This window comes from Phacochoerus africanus, chromosome 8, assembly GCF_016906955.1.
Source record: "Phacochoerus africanus isolate WHEZ1 chromosome 8, ROS_Pafr_v1, whole genome shotgun sequence".
Classification (NCBI taxonomy): domain Eukaryota; kingdom Metazoa; phylum Chordata; class Mammalia; order Artiodactyla; family Suidae; genus Phacochoerus; species Phacochoerus africanus.
Window position 1 is genome coordinate 18,578,216 of NC_062551.1, and position 18,374 is coordinate 18,596,589.

General features: G+C 47.5%; 1 protein-coding gene across 1 annotated transcript in view; it reads left to right on the forward strand.

Moving 5' to 3' along the window:
• The window catches only part of NUP93 (nucleoporin 93), a 115,554-nt gene extending 100,694 nt beyond the window's left edge, over positions 1-14,860 (forward strand). Inside the window, exons 9-22 of the mRNA XM_047789847.1 lie at positions 989-1,121; positions 2,475-2,632; positions 3,823-3,988; positions 4,253-4,346; positions 5,133-5,324; positions 6,049-6,175; positions 6,287-6,359; positions 6,592-6,636; positions 8,196-8,312; positions 9,353-9,471; positions 10,171-10,288; positions 10,735-10,818; positions 12,152-12,280; positions 14,593-14,860. Of these exons, the coding sequence (XP_047645803.1) occupies positions 989-1,121; positions 2,475-2,632; positions 3,823-3,988; positions 4,253-4,346; positions 5,133-5,324; positions 6,049-6,175; positions 6,287-6,359; positions 6,592-6,636; positions 8,196-8,312; positions 9,353-9,471; positions 10,171-10,288; positions 10,735-10,818; positions 12,152-12,280; positions 14,593-14,703 (1,666 nt within the window). The 3' untranslated portion in view covers positions 14,704-14,860. The remainder of the gene's footprint in view (positions 1-988; positions 1,122-2,474; positions 2,633-3,822; positions 3,989-4,252; positions 4,347-5,132; positions 5,325-6,048; positions 6,176-6,286; positions 6,360-6,591; positions 6,637-8,195; positions 8,313-9,352; positions 9,472-10,170; positions 10,289-10,734; positions 10,819-12,151; positions 12,281-14,592) is intronic.
• Positions 14,861-18,374: the final 3,514 nt, after the last annotated feature.

Consider the following 18,374-nt stretch of genomic DNA (forward strand, 5'->3'; position numbering starts at 1 on the left):
CTGTGGCCCTGGCATAGGCCGGCAGCTACGATTTGACCCCTAGCCTGGGAATCTCCATATGCCATGGGAGTGGCCCTAGAAAAGGCAAAAAGACAAAAAAAAAAGTTGAACTTGGATGAGATTACAAGGAACTATCCAGCTTATGGGATGTTGTAACCAGGTAGCTGCCTGGATTCTTTTTAAAAGGTCAGTGCCATAAAAAGTTGGTAGAATTACCCTAGAGTAAGAGTAAGGGAAATGGAAGTGGGATGACCACTAAATTTCAGGCATTCACTTGACTGGACCCTGGGTTATTTAAAAAAAAAAAATTATGGAACATTATTAAGAGATTTGAATATAGGTTATATTTTAGATAATAACAGTACATAATGTTAAATTTCCTGCTATCATGATAGTGTTGAGGTTAGGTAGGCAATTTGTCCTAATTAGGAGATACATGGTGAAGTACTTAAGATTAGGTAGCCCCGATTCCTAAATTTTTGTAACATTTTCAAATAGTTCAGATGAAAAGTGCACATATGTAAACATGTGTATGTATGCATACATAGAGAAACATGCCTACAAAGATTAACAGTTGGTGAGTCTAAGTAAAGGGTATATGAGCATTCATTGGACTATTCTTTTAATTTTCTGTAGCTTTAAATTTTTTCCAAGCTAAAAGTTTAAAAAGATCTCACTAGAGCATTAGGCTCTGAGCTGGAGCAATTATTATTCTACATGTTAGCCTTTAATGCATTTGAAGTCCACAATTACATTGCTCTAGGGATTCTTTTGAGAATCTGCTGTGATGAGAAACCTTCACAATTATCCACCACCCACTGAATAAATAATGCAGTGTGCTTCATCAGGCACGCGCTGTTTCCTCTTCTGCGGTTGAAGTCCAAGCCCTTCTCTGTGGAGTTCACAGTCTAACGTAGTGCGTAGGGACACAGATGTGTGTAATACGTGTTTTCAGTCTGCCTCTTCTTTACCTTTAAATTTTTTCCAGTTATAAGAATTACACCCTTGTGACTGTCTTTGGAAACTTGCATCAGGCCCAGCTGGGCGGGGTGCCTGGGACTTACCAGTTGGTTCGAAGTTTCCTGAACATCAAACTTCCAGCTCCCTTGCCTGGACTTCAGGTACTGGCATCTTTCTCTGTGTGGTCAGTTAACACTCCCAGAGCAGTCGTGCATGCATAGATGTTTTCAGTTTAAATGAGGTTATGTGTGGATACTGCTTTTTGGAGAAGAGACCAGAGGGGGCGAGGAGAAAAGCTGGGAGACCTTGGGAGGCTAGTGGTGCAGGAGTCCAGGTTGCTCATAGAGGAGGTGCGGGCTGTGGGGGTGGTGATGACGTCATTGGGTTCTGGACATAGACCCAATAGAACTTGTCTGTGGGTGTGAGCAGCAGAGTCAGGCATGACTTCAGAGATGGTTGGCTCAAACAGCTGGAAGAACAGAGTTGCGTAAGGTTCCCAGAATGTGCCTTTCTTCTCAGCTCACAGCCCAGTTATGTTAGATACCATGCTGTGTGCGGAGTGTTTTGTACCAAGGGTGGTAGGATGCACAGAAGGCTGCCTTCATACAGGAGGTGAAGGCCGCACTTGTGCTTGAAGAATAGGCACTCACCAGCCAGGGGTTTGGGAAAGGGTGTTCCTGAGGAGGGAGCAGCGTGGACAAATGCATGACACCTGGTAGGGTGGGACCTCGAATGCCAGGCTGAGCACTTGGGATAATAAACAGCTCAGAGGGGTTTAAGTAGGGTGTCACGATCAGATCTGGGTTTTAGAAAGAGTCCTGTCAAGGGAAGGGTGGAAGAGCCAAGAAAGGAAATCTGAGGTCCACTTTTGTGAGGGAGTTGGGGAGAAGCAGAGGGGAGTAACCAGAGGGCTCCTGGTGATGCTTCGCAGGTTTTGATGAAACCACTTTTAGGAGAGAAAAGCTCTGGTGCTGAGTGGGAACAGCTGCCTTCTTAGATGCCCAGTGCCTAGCACGGCATCCAAAACAGAGATACTCAGGAACTGAACCAACAGCTCAGGGGCTATTTGGCTAATGGCCAACATTGTATAAACTGAATTTGATGATAAGTCTCTCATTGGTCAGTGAACGTCTTCAGCCTTGGCTTGTGGGGGTTGCAAGAGTGCACACCTGTAATGATCACAGAAGGTGTCACCTGAGTGCCGTGGGGGACTGGGGCTCCAAGGGAAGCTCACTGGCTGGCTTTGAGTCATGTGGGGCACAGAGTGCTGTGGAGGAAAGGCTCTGCAGCTGCAGTGCCACTTACCAGCTTACCTCGGGCACATTATTTAACATCCCCATGCCTCGGTTTCCTGGTTTGGAAAACAGAGGAGGAGCCCATTCACGGTCCCTGCCTAATGGAGTCGTGAGAGTAAGTGACTCAATACAAGAAGAGGGCTTAGCTGAGGGCCAGCGCATCGAAAGCCATCACTTAGCTTTGGTTGCCTGTTTATTCAAGCACCGTTCCTCTTTTAGGATGGAGAGGTGGAAGGCCATCCCGTGTGGGCCTTAATTTATTACTGCATGCGCTGTGGAGACCTGCTTGCCGCCTCACAGGTGGTTAACCGTGCTCAGCACCAGCTGGGAGAGTTTAAAACTTGGTTCCAGGAGTACATGAACAGCAAGGACAGAAGGTACGGTCAGTGAGACGGTGCATCTACAGGGCAGCCTCCGCTGGCATTGCTCTCTCCCTTGTGCATGGCTCCAGATAAGTTTCTCCTTGGGAAGAAACGAAGTTTAGAAAATAAGTAGAACTCTGGAGAATAACAGTTGAAAACATTAAAAGAGCCCCATTCTGACACCAATGTCTAGACTTACAAAATCCAAGGCATAGCACAGACACTCTATAAAATGAAACCTTGTTGTTACACTTGGTTTATTCTTGTTCAGTGCTTTTCTGGTTGGCCCAAATAAAAATATGTTGTCAGAGTTCCCTCATGGCTCAGCAGGTTAAAGATTGGCATTGTCACTGCTGTGGCTGTGGTTACAGCTGTGGCACAGGTTCAATCCCTGGCCTGCATGCCGTGGGTGCAGCCAGAAAAAAAAAAAGAAGAAGAAGAAAATAGGTTGTCATACATTTCATAGCTCAAAGCACAGAATTAGAAGTTAGCAAACTTGAGGTGTAATCATTGAATGAATTCACTAAGGTTTTTGTTGTTGTTTATTAGTTCCCTTGCATTAAAGGAACTACTAAGCATTATTTTTTCTCTGGATTTTGTTAATGTAATTGGACTTAAGTTCATATCTGAACTCAATTTAAATATATGCACTTGCATGTAGAAGAAATAATGTTACCCGAGCAATACTTCTGGAAGACTAGGGTTACTTTTTTAGGCAGTGTCAGTTGTCTTGTTCGTAAGCCCTTGTCTTGCTGACATTAGAGAGTGTAAAGTAGAATTAACGTCTTAGCGTTCCCCCAGTGGGAGACCCTGAGGCGAGGACTTGAGTGTAGGGAGGTGACCTCTCAGGGACAAGGGAGTGGAGAGGCCAGCTTAGGACTGAGAGAGGAACTGACTTGCCCTTGGCCATCACTGCTTGAGGACTGCTGGGGAGTGGGGTGGAGGACTGATTCCCCAGAGAGTCTCACGTGCCCCTGAAGGCTGCTACTTGAGAAAGAAGCCGGCAGCCAGAGGCGCTGGTGCTGGTACCTACCTGCAGGTCAGGTTAAAGCGAGGGTACCCAGGGGAGTGTGGGCAGGACCGTTCTGTTACCCTCTCTGAAGGAAGGCTTTGTGCCCCTGTTCCGTGGTTGGGACCTGGGTGCTGTCAGATGCCCTTGGGGACCCTCAGCATGTGTGCATGTGTATCTGTTCCTTTGTCTTTAGATTGTCCCCAGCTACAGAGAACAAGCTCCGGCTGCATTACCGCAGGGCCCTCAGGAACAACACGGATCCCTACAAACGGGCCGTGTACTGTATCATCGGCAGATGTGATGTCACCGACAACCAGAGCGAGGTGGCCGACAAAACCGAGGACTACCTGTGGCTCAAGGCAGGCGCTGCTTCCCTTGCCCAGTAGAACATTTGCCCCCTCCCCCTTCTCATGCTCTGCAAGCAGATTTTACTGCTTAATGCATGATGCCAGTAAGGTGGCCTGACTGGTGCTTGTCTCCTGGCCCATTTTTTACGGTGTAATGTTCCCAACAAGTAAATTGCAGTTAGCAGAGCCTCGAGCATGGCTGCTGACTGGCTACAACGCCACACCCGGCTTGGGAAGTAGTTTATACCAATGCCTGTGTTTCTCTTGGGGGTTTAGTTGAACCAGGTGTGTTTTGATGACGACGGCACCAGCTCCCCACAAGACAGGCTCACTCTCTCTCAGTTCCAGAAACAGTTGTTGGAAGACTATGGTAAGATACCGTGAACATAACTGCCTTATCGCTCTTGTGCGCCTAAGGTTACTGCTTCGCTTTTTTCTGGAAATATCCTTCCTCTCTAAACACTGTCTTTCCTTCAGAATGCAGTGGATCTTCAAAACACAATGCAACAGAGCAGTGATTTCAAATTTGAGTAGACGCCATATGGCCTTAAGCAGCGTATTGTGACTCATATGGTCGTTTACAGTAAACTCTTTCCTCTAGTTCTTAGACCTGCTCTGGTAGACATTTGCTCAGAGAGACGTAACGGACCTGGCCATTGCTTCCTCACATCTCAACAGTGGCTGTATCTGAGCACAAACAAGGGAGAAATAGCTTTCCTTTTTTGTCCTTCTCTCATTGTTTAAAAATTCTGGAAAGAAAAGGTTCCAACTAGTGGTCGGCAATGTTGAATGCAAACATCCGTGAACCTCAGTGAACTGAAGCCTTGAAATCTTCATTCCTCTCCTATTGAGTGACTCTTAACAGGTTAAAGAAGATAAACAGCCCCCTTTGTATTTTAAGGTCCTGAACTGATACAGGCAGTTTGGGTTTTACAGTGTGGCCGCCACTCAGCTGTGTGGTGAGGTCTGGAGGACGTGAAAGCTGGGCGCTGCTGGAGTGGCGTCTGCTGTGTCCAGAGCCCCTACCACCAGCTCAGGCAGAGGCTGGGGCTTTCATCCCACCCAGCAAGTCCTGAGCACACAGGGCCTCTGCTTGGGCTCGGGGCTGCCCGTAGGCTGGCTCCTTCTGAGTCAGTTTGACCTCCTCTCCCTCTAGGCGAGTCCCACTTCACGGTGAACCAGCAGCCCTTCCTCTACTTCCAAGTGCTCTTCCTGACAGCGCAGTTTGAAGCTGCCATTGCCTTTCTCTTCCGCATGGAGCGGCTGCGCTGCCATGCTGTCCACGTGGCACTGGTGCTCTTTGAGCTGAAGCTGCTTTTAAAATCCTCGGGACAGAGCGCCCAGCTCCGTGAGTATTTGTTGGCAGTGGCATAGCCGTAACGCATCCCCGTGGCTGGCGGTGGACATAGAGCGCAGCCAGCAAGGATTTGGACAAATAAATAGTTTTAGAGTGTTAGAGACAGTTGGGCTTCTGTAGGATGATTAGTGGGAGAGTTCATGCCTGCCCCTCTCCCCCAGTTAGTATTCCCTGGGGTGTTTAATATATTAAATGCTGTGCAGAGTGCTAGTTTATAGTGGCCAGTCAGGTTGCCTAGAGGGTGGTGCAGGAGAAGCAGCCCCTGGAGTCGTGATTCTGGTTCCCGTTAGGGCTCTGACTGGGGACCCTGGAAGCGCCACCAGCCATCTTCTGCTCGTACCTGCCTGGGTGGGAGTCAGGCGAGGAGAGAAGATAAATATGTGGGAGGGGCTGCCGCTTCCTTAGCACAGCAGCATCACCCCAGAGCACGTGTCTTATTGGTCGGTTGTCTCCCTCTTTTCATTCAGAGCCTAGCCTGCTGGTAGTTTACTACCATGCTGTTTCCTCCACTCTGTACTTGGGATGAAATTGAGGACAGGGTAGTGAAGGGACTTGGCCAAAGCTCTCCTTTTCAAACACTGGCTGGGCTGCAGGAGCAGGTGCTGCTGGGTCTTTGGAGTCAGTTCCCATAGTTCCTGGTGGGGTGGGCTGGCGGGGGGAGGTGAGGGTCAGAAGGGCAGTGTGGTTGTGACCCGTTCTGTCCCCCTTGGTGCAGTCAGCCATGAGCCCGGTGACCCTCCCTGCATGCGGAGGCTGAACTTTGTGAGGCTACTCATGCTCTACACCCGCAAGTTTGAGTCCACAGACCCGAGGGAGGCCCTCCAGTACTTTTACTTCCTCAGGTTAGACTGGCTTTTGAACATTTACTTCAGCTGGTTTTGATTTCTGCCATTGTGGGAATGACAGAGTCCTTGAGGCCACACCTGAAACCAGGTTATTTGTGTCCATTCCAGGGACGAGAAGGATAGTCAAGGAGAAAATATGTTTCTGCGCTGTGTGAGCGAGCTGGTGGTAGAAAGTCGAGAGGTATGTCTATTTCGTTTTCCACCCTCTGATTTCCAGTATACATGTTCTCAAGCTAATGTGATACCTGATGAGGTCTGAGTTTGGTGGATGTGGCCAGGAGGGCTTTAGAGTTTTCTTTGCTTTCTGACTGTGAAAATATTGATTCAGTCTCATTGTTCTTGTCTCCAAAGAATTGTGGATTATGTGTATATCCTCATTCAGTAAATTGAGTAAACTTTTTTTGTCTCTGCAGTTTGATATGATTCTTGGGAAACTAGAGAATGATGGAAGTAGAAAGGTGAGTAAAATGCACCGCTAGAGATGTGTGAATTTACAATTGGGGGTTTATAATTGTCAAAAGAATACAGTTAGATTTTGGAAGTCAAGGTACTGAAGATGCAAATTGGAATGAAGTTGCCTCTTTTTAAAAACAAAGAATGAAAATCAGGGGCCCCAAACGATGGCCTTGATTTTGCGCACATTGATGTTTCTCCTTAAAATGTGTAAATTTGTGATTCGAGAGCGTTTTAAATTATGTTCAGAATACTGAATCTGTTCATGCCTGCCATTTTTTACCTGAGAAGGCTACGTTAATGCCATTCTTAATTCAGAATATATGCAAGAAAGGAATAGATTATGGCACTTACTCTCTCCAGATGGGAAAGTTAGAAATCCACTTGACCTGTCTCAAAAGGTAGTTTCCGAGGACTCTGAACCCTACACCACCCCAGAGGTGCAGCTGCTGCTGTCGGCCTTAGATTCCCTGAGACCCATCATGCCTATTGGGCAATGTAGCAGAAGGGGCAGAGGCCCTGGTGTCAGAGACCAGTCCTGACCCCACTCAGTCATGCTCCTTGTGGGGTCACCTGCCTCTCTCTTGTCACTGCTGTGGCTCACATTTGATTCCTGGCCCAGGAACTTCTGCATGCCAAAGGTATGATTTACAGCCAGCAATTGCAAGATGAGCTCACACCGCTTACACTGTCCAGTGTAGAAGACCAGTTGGCAGTGCTGGTGACAGTGGCCATGCTTATTGAGTAGTGACAGCTGCCAGGCCCTGTGTTGAATGCTTGACATGAATTATCTCACCTAATTGCCACAGTAACCTAAGACAGTGGGAACCCTTATCTTTTTTTCCAAGGGAGGAAGTAGAGACAAGAGAGGTTAATTATATCTTCAAGGTCGTACAGCTAGTAAGAAAGGGAGCTGGAATTTGAACCCAGTCCTTTTTAACCCCAGAACCTCTTCACTGATCTCTCGTGCTGCCATCGTCGGGGGAGCAGGTCACCCTGATTGGTCCAGCTCAGATGGAGAATCAGACGGCCAATCAGACGTCACGCTATCTACCCTCTCTCTGTGGTTCCTAAGGCCTCTCCCATAGTCTCTTGACCATTTGGTTGCAGCTGAGTGATTTTTTTTTTTTTTTTTTAAATATCCTGACACCACTTGCCATATGTTTTTTCAGGACTGGGTTTCTTTTGCCATCTGTCTTAGCAAATTCAAAATCTTTCAGATATTTTCTCTAAGCCTCCTAATTTTTTCCCCCTACTCATCAGCAAAGTTGAAATCACTGATAATTTCTCCTACTCTGGATCATTTTTTAGAAAATCAGAAAACCCAGAGTCTTATTGCTGACTCCTCTGTGCCGCCTGTGAGTCTGCCTCTTCATGTATAGTTTCTTTGGTCCTTTTCATATTTTCAAGAAAGCCAGAGTCTAGCTGATGAAATACATGCATTGCCCAGGGCAAGCATTTTCAGTTAAAGAAGTTTTCGGATCCCAGTTGCTTCTCTGTGTTTAAAATAACAGTTCTATTCCCCCGTTTCTCTCTTCCTCTCTTCCATAATTTGTTTTGTCAGCCTGGAGTCATAGATAAGTTTACTAGTGACACAAAGCCTATTATCAACAAAGTTGCTTCTGTGGCAGAAAACAAAGGACTGTTTGAAGAAGCAGCAAAGCTTTATGACCTTGCCAAGGTAAAATGTGCCCTTTCCTTCTTCTGCACTTTATAGATCTGTCAGCCTTTGGGCATTAAATGCACAAACATTTCGGAGGTGCTGTTGTTGTACCCCTCTCCCTGCTAAGGCATTTTCTCCTAGTGCTCAGGCAGTTCATGGTCCAGTCAAGGCGAAATTCCCGTTTTTCAGAATTATTTCTGCCCATAAGGTATTTCTGGCCAAACAAAAGTGACATATTGAGAGGACATCCTGAAGGCCTTGAGCTGTCGTCTCACTGGCAGCAGAGTAAGCATCCATCATGTTTGGGTGGTAAAGCTACCGGTGCAGATGCCCGATGCTCCCCCTCTGGGCAGCCGCAGACGGGCTGGTGATGGGGGTGTGCTAGGGAACAAAACAGCAGCCCAGGAGTTCTGAGAGAGCTGGAGTAAGCAGTGCTTCCTCAGAACGTGCATGAACACTGATGACTCTGTGGCTTCAAGATTGCATTCTCTCCTTTTACCAACTGAGAAAAGTGGGCAAAAAGAGAGTTGTAATTCATTTTTTAAATTTAAAAATGTTTTGATTGTGGTCTGATTAAAAGGTATAAAAATGTAGTAATTGGGAGTTCCCATCGTGGCGCAGTGGTTAGCGAATCCGACTAGGAACCATGAGGTTCCGGGTTCGGTCCCTGCCCTTGCTCAGTGGGTTAACGATCTGGCGTTGCCGTGAGCTGTGGTGTAGGTTGCAGACGCGGCTCGGATCCCGCGTTGCTGTGGCTCTGGCGTAGGCCGGGGGCTGCAGCTCCGATTCGATCCCAAGCCTGGGAACCTCCATATACCTCGGGAGCGGCCCAAAGAAATAGCAAAAAGACAAAAAGACCAAAAAAAAAAAATATATATATATATAGTTATAATCCAGTGTACCTCTTGATGGCCTTCCCAGAGGTATATATATCCATGTCATCACCATCCAGTCAAGAAACAACAGAAATTCCCGCTTTTGCTTTGGTTATTTAGTTTTTTCCCTCTTACTGATGATTTTTTAATTGATTCCTCCCTTAATTTACCAAAATCAAACAGAATGCTGACAAGGTGCTGGAGCTGATGAACAAACTGCTCAGCCCTGTCGTCCCCCAGATCAGTGCGCCACAGTCCAACAAGGAGAGGCTGAAGAACATGGCGCTCTCCATCGCAGAACGGTAAGAGCCGGCTCCCAGGGGCCCTGGGGCTCCCAGCACCCACCCAGCTGCATCTTCGGCTTTACTGTAACGTCTAAGTTCCCCAGAGTGGCTCTACTGCCTCGTCACTGCACCAGCAATGAGTTCCTGATCCCCTACATCATAACCAACACTTGGTCCTGTCACTTGGTAAACATTTTTGCCAAGAAGAAGGGTATGAAAGAGATCTCAGCATTTTAATCATGCCTAATTCTAGGCATTGTACCCATCTGCATACCATTAACAGCCATCCCAAAGGCATTTTGGAATGGAGCTAGTGATGGATGGATGGGGGAATTCTTAGAGGTGTAGTGGCCAGTGTTTCAGGATCTACTTTTATCCCCATGACTTAGCGGAGTTATCCTACTTCAACTGGTGTAACTCCCAGGCTGTGGTGATAGGCCTCACTTTCTGTGCCCTCTACAGATATACCTAGTGAAGTTGACCCAGAGAAAACTGGGTTGGAGCTGCTCACTGAAAGGGAGGCCGAATATTTATAGGTGGATTTCTATCAAGTCCACCATTAAATGCTTGACCATTTCAAAGGAAACACTATTTTCTACACCCTCGTTGATCTCATCTAGAGAGGTTTTGACATTAATCACATGCTATCCTCAAGTTATAGATTGCACCGAAATTCCTCATCTACTCATACTTCCCTTCCCTCTTTTTGTGCTTCAGGTATAGGGCTCAGGGAATCAGTGCAAATAAATTTGTGGACTCCACGTTCTATCTTCTGTTGGACTTGATCACCTTTTTTGACGAGTATCACAGCGGGCATATTGACAGAGCCTTTGATGTAAGTTTCAGGAGGGGTGTTTGAAGTGCAAGTTAATGTATGCCCTTGAAAAATGAGAATGTTTCATGGGACTCATCTAAAACAAAGGAAATGTCACCGATACGCCTGTTAAGTGAAGAAGGACAAGTATGATCCTGGGAATTTTAAAAGGATTTCTGTGTTGCTCTTTTTTTTCTTTTTCTTTTTTCTATTCCTTTCTTCTTTAGTCTAAAAGCATAATGGTTTCTCGGAGTAATTTGAAATCTCTCAATTGTGAAACTACCTCAGAAAACAAGGATAGGAATTGAGTCAGTCAGCAAGTAAGAATCAAAGCCTTTGTACTAGGGGGTAGCATTTGCTATTAAGAAACCCGTTATGAACATGTTAGATGCTGACTGTGTGTTTAAGGAGATGAAATGACTCTGATGGTTGTATCTTATGGGGATGCTGGGGTTTGTTTTAAACAGATAATTGATCGCTTGAAGCTAGTGCCTCTGAATCAGGAAAGTGTGGAAGAGAGAGTGGCTGCCTTCAGAAATTTCAGTGATGAGGTGAGTCCTTTTCTTCCTGAAATAAAAAATTCCTTTTTCCCCACTTCCACTGAAAGCTTTTGTTTTAATGTAGCCAGTCACTTTAAGAGTCCTACTGCAGTCACCGTCCACACTCAGATGAGTCCAATTCCAGGCTTCCTGGGCTGGTTTTTCTGCAAGTAAACGTATCCCCATTAGATTATTGTCTCAGAAAAGATACTTGCCTTAGTGATCAAACATGTTCTTGGGAGAAATAGGTTTTTTTGTTGATCCTTTGAGATCTGGTTTAATTCTTAATATCCACTTGTCCTAGAGGGTATGTCAGTGATCTTATCTGAGTAGTTCCATTGGGCATAGAGACGTGCGTCATGATACACTTCCTTCCTTCCCTTCTCTGAGCTGTTTTGTCTCAAGAAGCAGGTGCAGTGACCATGGACTCACTTGGCCCCAGAGCCACCATCTCTGTAGGGTCTATCACATGTGTCGCTGCCTAGCCCAGGGTGCTTGTCTGGGCTGCACATTGGAATTGCTAGACCTTTAAAAAAATCTTCATGCACAAGCCCAGAAATTCTGGTTTCCCTGATCTGGACTGCAGCCCAGACCTCTGCTGGCTATTCCCATGTGAACCTGGGGTAAGACTCTTCTCTAGAACCACAGGCAGCAGGGCCAGCTGCCTAGTTCAGGGATGTTCCTGACAGTGTTTCAACTTAAAACAGTTACTCTGTAGGCACATGCCTTTCCTTTCTCTGCTAGAGGAAGAAGGAAGGCAGCTTCTGCATGTGGGCTGGGTCCCTGCCTGCTGTGGTATGCACATTTCTGGAGGTCCTGCCTCTTGGCAGCCTTCCCTTCACACCTGCTGCAAGTCAACCCCCAGCCGCTCCTTTGGTTGTTTTCTTGCCTTCCCTTGGTTACATCATGCATGATGTCACCTGAAGTGGTGTCCCAGGGCCTGTCCTCATAGACACTCCCAAGGACTCTGCTGGGGCTGTGTAGGGCCACCGGAGACAGTGTGGTGGGTGGGAGGCAGTGCGGAGTGGTGGGGACTGGAGAACTTAGCACGGGCAGCCCTACCTACTGACATTTAGATGAAGCCTTTTTTTTTTCGGTGATGGCTCTGCTGACCAGATGCAGTCAGCATGCTTTCACCTAGAAGGACTGGCTCAAGAAGGGAGCAGAAGAGTGACCCACCTGACCTGAGCAGCGCTGCCCGGGCTTTGCTCTCACACTTGACATTTCAGTGCCGTCAGCTCCTCTCCAGTGGCTGTGTAGCGCCCCACCTGGCAGCTGTAGAAATGGGATGGGACCAGGCGCAACCTGTTCTTCCTCCTTACTTTATGCCCTTCTCTCTGCCCAGATCAGGCACAACCTCTCAGAGGTGCTTCTCGCCACCATGAACATCTTGTTCACACAGTTTAAGAGGCTCAAGGGGACGAGTCCATCCTCGGCATCCAGGCCCCAGCGAGTCATCGAGGACCGTGATTCTGTAAGATCCCAGCGTTGGCCAGAGCCATCGCTGAGAACTACCTTTCTGGTTTGCCGTCCATTGCACCGTCTGACACCATTGCTCTGATCCTAATCTACTCGGGTTTTTTCTTTTTCATTCTTGCTGCCTGACACCTATGTAAAGCTTGTGTCAGGGGACTCTCAGGAGAAATCCAACATTAATGGGGTTGCTACTCTTCTCAAGGTGGCGGGAGGGGGGATGTGCTGAGTCAGTGAATATCTCCCTTAGAGAAATCGAACGAAATGCAAATTTATAGTGATTCCACAAGAATTCCTCCTATTTTAAAATGCAAGGTGACTTTATGAGTCTCAGTTCAGCACTTTCATGAAAACCGTACATATGTTTGGTCACCAATTTAGCGAATCCGACTAGGAACCATGAGGTTGCAGGTTCAGTCCCCGCCCTTGCTCAGTGGGTTAACGATCCAGCGTTGCCATGAGCTGTGGTGTAGGTTGCAGATGCCGCTCGGATCCCACGTTGCTGTGGCTCTGGCATAGGCCGGAGGCCACAGCTCCGATTTGACCCCTAGCCTGGGAACCTCCATATGCCGCGGGAGCGGCCCGAGAAACAGCAAAAAGACAAAAAAAAAAAGAAACCAGAGCCTTGAAAACTACCTTCTGCCTCCAGGGATGTCTGTGGGCACTCTCTGCTCTGACCCCACAGGCACTGTCGTTGTCAGAATGTCTGCCTCCTGAGTAATGGTAGAAGTTTTCACCTTAGGCAGCACACATGCAGTGCTCAGGAGCGGCCCATGGACGTGGTGGTCCATCCATGGTGGGCACCAGAGGCAGCTGCTGGTCCACCATCTGCACTTGGACAGGCAAGAGCCTAAATAGGAGATGTGCCAGCGGTGGGCTTGCTTTGGCTGCAGAGTTTTCATGATAAAAGAAACCCAGGGCGGTGCCATCATGAATATGAGTCCTGAAATGGTGGGTGTTTCTGGTATTCTGTGTGCTGCTCACAGGTCAGAGCAGGGCTTGCTCACAGACAAAGAAAATGTGGCCATTTTCCACATCTGAAGGGAATGGTTGGAAGACGAGCTGGACTCACATTCTTTGTGTGTTTTAATCTCTTTTTTAGGCGCTTAGTTTTTACATATGATGGATAGAGCCATTCTCCTGTCTTCCTCTTGCCCACCGCTCTCCTTTGTAATGAAAGATAGGGTCGAGGAGAGGCTTATGTGTAAAAGCTGCCTGCCCAAGGAGTTGGCTTCATGGTTTAAGTTGCAGTGCTGTTCAGTGAGGGGATGGATTCCTTGGCCTGAACACCCCTGGAGCTCATTTAAAGGATCTTCAAGTTAGGCATGAGAGCCTGTGCACATTTATGCAGTTTTAAGGGAAATCTAATGTGTGCTCTTATCATAAAATTTCTTTTGGTTTGGACATTAATTGGACCTGTACTTGCCAATTCATTTCACGTATCACATGAAAGGCACTTGCCTTTCTATTTTCTTCCTGAATGGTCCCTGAGAAGCCAAGGAAGTAATCCTCAAGTTTTCCTTTAAAGTCTTGTTGCTGGTCCAAAAGATGTGTGTAAACCACCCCCTTCTGTTGCACATACGGTTTCCTTTCTTGCTGGTATGAACATCCAGTGCATCTCAGTATGGGGCAGCCTGAAGCCCTCCTCCTACGTTTCTTTTATTCCTTATTCAGTAATTTATCACTTGGAAATTGGAGTGAAGGGTCTTCTTTCTATAGTTGAAACACCTGACAAAAATCTTCTTCCATTCCGGAGCGATCCAGGAATCCCAGAAATACTGTTGTCTGCGAGAAGAGGGCCAAGCCCTTCAGTCAGGAGGGTAGAAATGGAAGGAGTTCAAGGAAAGGGAAGACGTAGGAGAGGAAAACTGGCAGGGGCTGCACTCAGGTACGGCCTTGCCTCTGGTAATGCAGATGCTTTGTGAAGGTTCTGCAAACTCGGGTCCCTGTGGCAGCAGGTGGACAGAAACCAGCCAGGGGAGAGAGAGAGGCTCAGGGAAGTGGAGCAGCAGTGTGAGGCACAGGGTGGAGTTGGCAGCTGGTCAGATGTGGCAGGCGAGGCAGCTTGCCTGGCAAGCCCATCCATCTTTTACTAAGTAGAAGGGCTTTGGGATTGGGCCCCAGTGGAAGAGCCTAACTAACTGTGCTGGAGGAACGCACGTGACAGTGGAGGAGTAAGACTGTCATCCACCGCCAGGAATCTGCCCTGGCACCAAGGAGTAGGAGATGGAAGGGGACAGAGTGGTGGTTCCCGGGACAGTGCCCCAAGCTGGAAGTTAACAGGGTTTCTTCTCTGCTTCCCCTTTCTTTCAGCAACTCCGCAGTCAAGCCCGGGCCCTGATTACCTTTGCTGGGATGATACCCTACCGGACGTCTGGAGACACCAATGCGAGGCTGGTGCAGATGGAGGTCCTCATGAATTAAGTGCGATGCTCTGAGGGTTCCTGGGGCTGCTGGCTATCAGTACCTCGGGCGCGGGGCCCCGCCGCAGGGGGAGTCTCTGGTTTTGTTTCTGTTGTGTTTGTTTTGTTTTTTTGTATTATGTATTTTTGTCAACACCAATAAATTTCTTTGATTTGTATTTCTTTTCACATTCTTTTACTTTCATTGTTTTTTTTTTTTTTTCTTTGATATTTTGTTTCAATTTTTATTTGTGTGGAAGGAAATGTCTTTACTAGTACTTGGGCTAGAAAATGATAGGCTTATATAGGCATCTATGATTTGGTTAAAGTTGACCTTAAATGATTAAAAATTCACCCAAAATGAGCAAGGAAATGAAGCCTTTGGGAGTTGCTTTTATTTAGATATAATATTCCCTGTAACAGGGTCACAGTTCACTGCATAGTTTCATTTGAATGCGAAAGCCAACCTCAGCCTTGGGCTAGTTAGTCTTTTGGTGTGAAATGCCAAGCACTCCTTGTCCTCTCTCTTCTCTTGGCTGTGCCTTGGGGTCCAGGGCAGGGTCCAAGATCATCCTGCAGATTATCTGCTCTGATCTCAGGATTAATTGAAATTCCACTGGAGATGAAAACATAGGCTAGAAAATGCTGTCCTAAAAAATGAACATTGTCAGTGTCCAAGCCAGAGCTCGAGGAAGGGCAGACCTCACCGCTTCTCCCTCCATAGCTGCCCCACAAGAGACAGCTGCCTGGGCTTGTGTTCTCCCCTCTTCGCAAGGGCTTCTGAGCCCTTCTGTTCCTTTTTCTAGTGGCTGGTTCCTCTGCTTGGACAGCCCCTCCTTCCTTTCCCCACTCACGTGGCCAGGCCAGCTCGGGCCTCTCTCCGAGTGTCTGATGTACAGGACCCAGACACCAGCAGCCTGGGTATCTGGGCCCTGAGCAGAGGTTGTCCCCCACTGTTGGCCCTGTTTTTCCCGCCACTGGCCCTGAAGCCTTAGACTAAACCGGAGAGGAAGTGAGGACAGGTATTTGTTCCTAAACAGGGCAGCCGGGGCTGTGGAAAATGAATTGGGCATGGTCGGCTCTGCTGGTTTTTGGGCCTGCTCCTGAGGCGGCTCTCCCAGGAGGACTCAAGATCGGAGCCTCCAAAGGTGCTTTCTGCTCCTCTGGAGAAAACTCTTCACTGGGCAGGGTTACCCTCACAATCCGCTGGTTGTAAAAATATTAATTGTTGCTTTGCCTTGTGGTAAAGGACTAATCTGCAGATAATGGGACCATCTGCTGTTCATCACTTGGATTCCATTATATCTCAGGGATGTAGCCTGAGGGGCCGTGGGGACTGTTTGGTCTCCCCTCCTCTAGTGCCGTCTCTTCACCTTCAACTGAGCTTTACTAAGAAAGTCTCAGAAGACAAGCCCAGCAGGGGACTTGATTTAACCAGTCGTGCCCTGTTTATATGTACTGATGTATATTTTAAACAAATCAACGGATTTGCTTTAACAGTTCTTTAAATACCCCGTGGACTTTTCATAAAGTGTGGCTTAGTGCTCTGTTTGTTGTTGTTGTTGTTGTTGTTTTAATACTAGATCTTGTAGATAGAAACCTAACAGTGCCGTAAAGGAGAAGAGGCTCAAGGTGTTTAAATATGTAATTGCTCCCCAGCTCGCCTCTTGTTCATCATCCACACCTGAGAATTAATAGTGACTTGGCCTTTGCTTGAGTCCTGCCGTTCTCCCAGCTCCAAATAGGAGAGCTGCACGTGAGCCCTGCATAGGGGAGGAGGTCGCCACCTTCCAGAGAAAGGAGAGGAAAACCACCAGCCCTTGAGCCGCCCTGACTGGGGAACTGGGTGGGGATGAGGGGAACGCAGTCCCGGTTGGCCGTTGAGGACTGGCCCAGAGAGAGACATCTATAGGAGAGAGAACTCAGTTCATATCAGAGGGCCAGGCTCATGGAGCAAACCCCAGTGCTTGTCTTACCAGCCAGTTGTGTGATAAAGCAAGGCCTGCTGGTGCAGTGATGCAGGAGAGACGAGGCTGATTTGAAAAGCTGTAATGTCAATAGGTACCCGTGTACCCATGGTGACATCCTGTGCCCAGAAATCATGGTCCTGTGCCAGGTTATTAGGTTTAAGAGTCATCAGCTCACTCCTTCAGGGAACTAAATCTTTTCCCTTGACACTGGTCCATGGTTTCACCATTTACCCAGAGAAACTGAGAGAAAGTGGTCTTTCATCCTCCCAAGATGAGATTCCAATCTTTCTAACAAAATCAAGGGCACTTGGAGACTGAAAGGGTCAGTGCCTGCCTGGAGTGGCTCATAATGAACTCACTGAGACACTCGAAGGGAAGTACTGACTTCTGGGTCCATTTCAGAGGCCTTGAGATTTGATTGCAAGAATTCTGTTCTTTGATTTTTTTCTTTTTCTTTTTTTTTTTTTAAACAACTCTGGCCCCCTGACTTCTTATGGGAAACTGGAGTGGAGTAAGTGAGCTCTCAGAGCTGATCCTTTGGTTTTATCACTCCTGAGCTGGATGGGCTCAGCCCAGAGCAGGCAGTGCCCATGCACACTGGGGCCAGACTGTAGCCCCTGCTCCTGCCCCCCACCCCCCCGCACCAGAACCTACTATCTAATTAGAAACACTCAGTTTTTTTGGAATGGCTGCACATGTGGCAAAGGGGTGTTCCGGGGCCAGGGCCTGAATTTGAGCCACAGCTGTGACCTATGCCGCCTCACCTGCGGCAGTGCCAGATCCTTTAACCCTCTGGGCCAGGCCAGGGATCTAACCCATGCCTCTGCAGCAACCCAAGCCACTGCAGTTAGGTTCTTAACCACTGTGCCACAGCGGGAACTCCTAGTTAGAGACTTAATGACGGTCAAGCAAGCCTTGTTATTCTTGTGACAAATCATTTAAATTCTAGGGTTAGGTTACTTTAGGGACGGCGCTAGAGACTTTCCCACAGAATCGTACATTTACTGATACAGAGGAGAAAGAGGTGAGGACTGTTCCGCCCCTGTCTGCTCTTTTTGAGTGATCTCTTTCGGCCAAAGCTTCAGTACTCAGTTTACCAACTAAGTGCAGATGTGTCCATGTCCTGCTGCTTTAAACTGAACTCCATAATCCTTGTTTCTCCGGTAGGCATCCGAGCCTTTCCTAGCGCATTAGGTAGTTCGTGTCACTGCCGCATTGTTTTCCTCACGACACGCAGGAAGTGACTTGAGCATCCTGAATGCTGAGTTAATCCCCAGGCTGGTGCCTTGCCCCAGGCCCGCCAAAGTGCTGGCAGGCCCCACCCTGACTGGGCTCCCACTTAGGCTCCATCATTCATGGAGATTGACTGAGCTGTGTCCAGCAAATTGGGAGAAAATGTTGTAAAATTCCTAATGGAAATGTGTGTTTTATGGTATCGTTCAAGATGCTCATTTTATGTATCAGTATAAAAAAGGCTTTTGTACCTGTGTTTCAGAATATCGTAAAGAGGTCAACAGTTCACTTAGCAGAAATTGTGTAGCTCCCTGGAGGAAAATGAGGCAGTTTTGAGGTCTAGGATGACTCCAGTCTTCATTCTTCTAGGTTGAATTCAGAAGTCACCTTTGTCTGGCCCGTCTTCTAACAGTTACTAGTATCCATTACAGGACAGGGACAGAAAGGAAATAAATTTGTCTGCCATTTGTTCCTAACTGAAAAGGTTAGA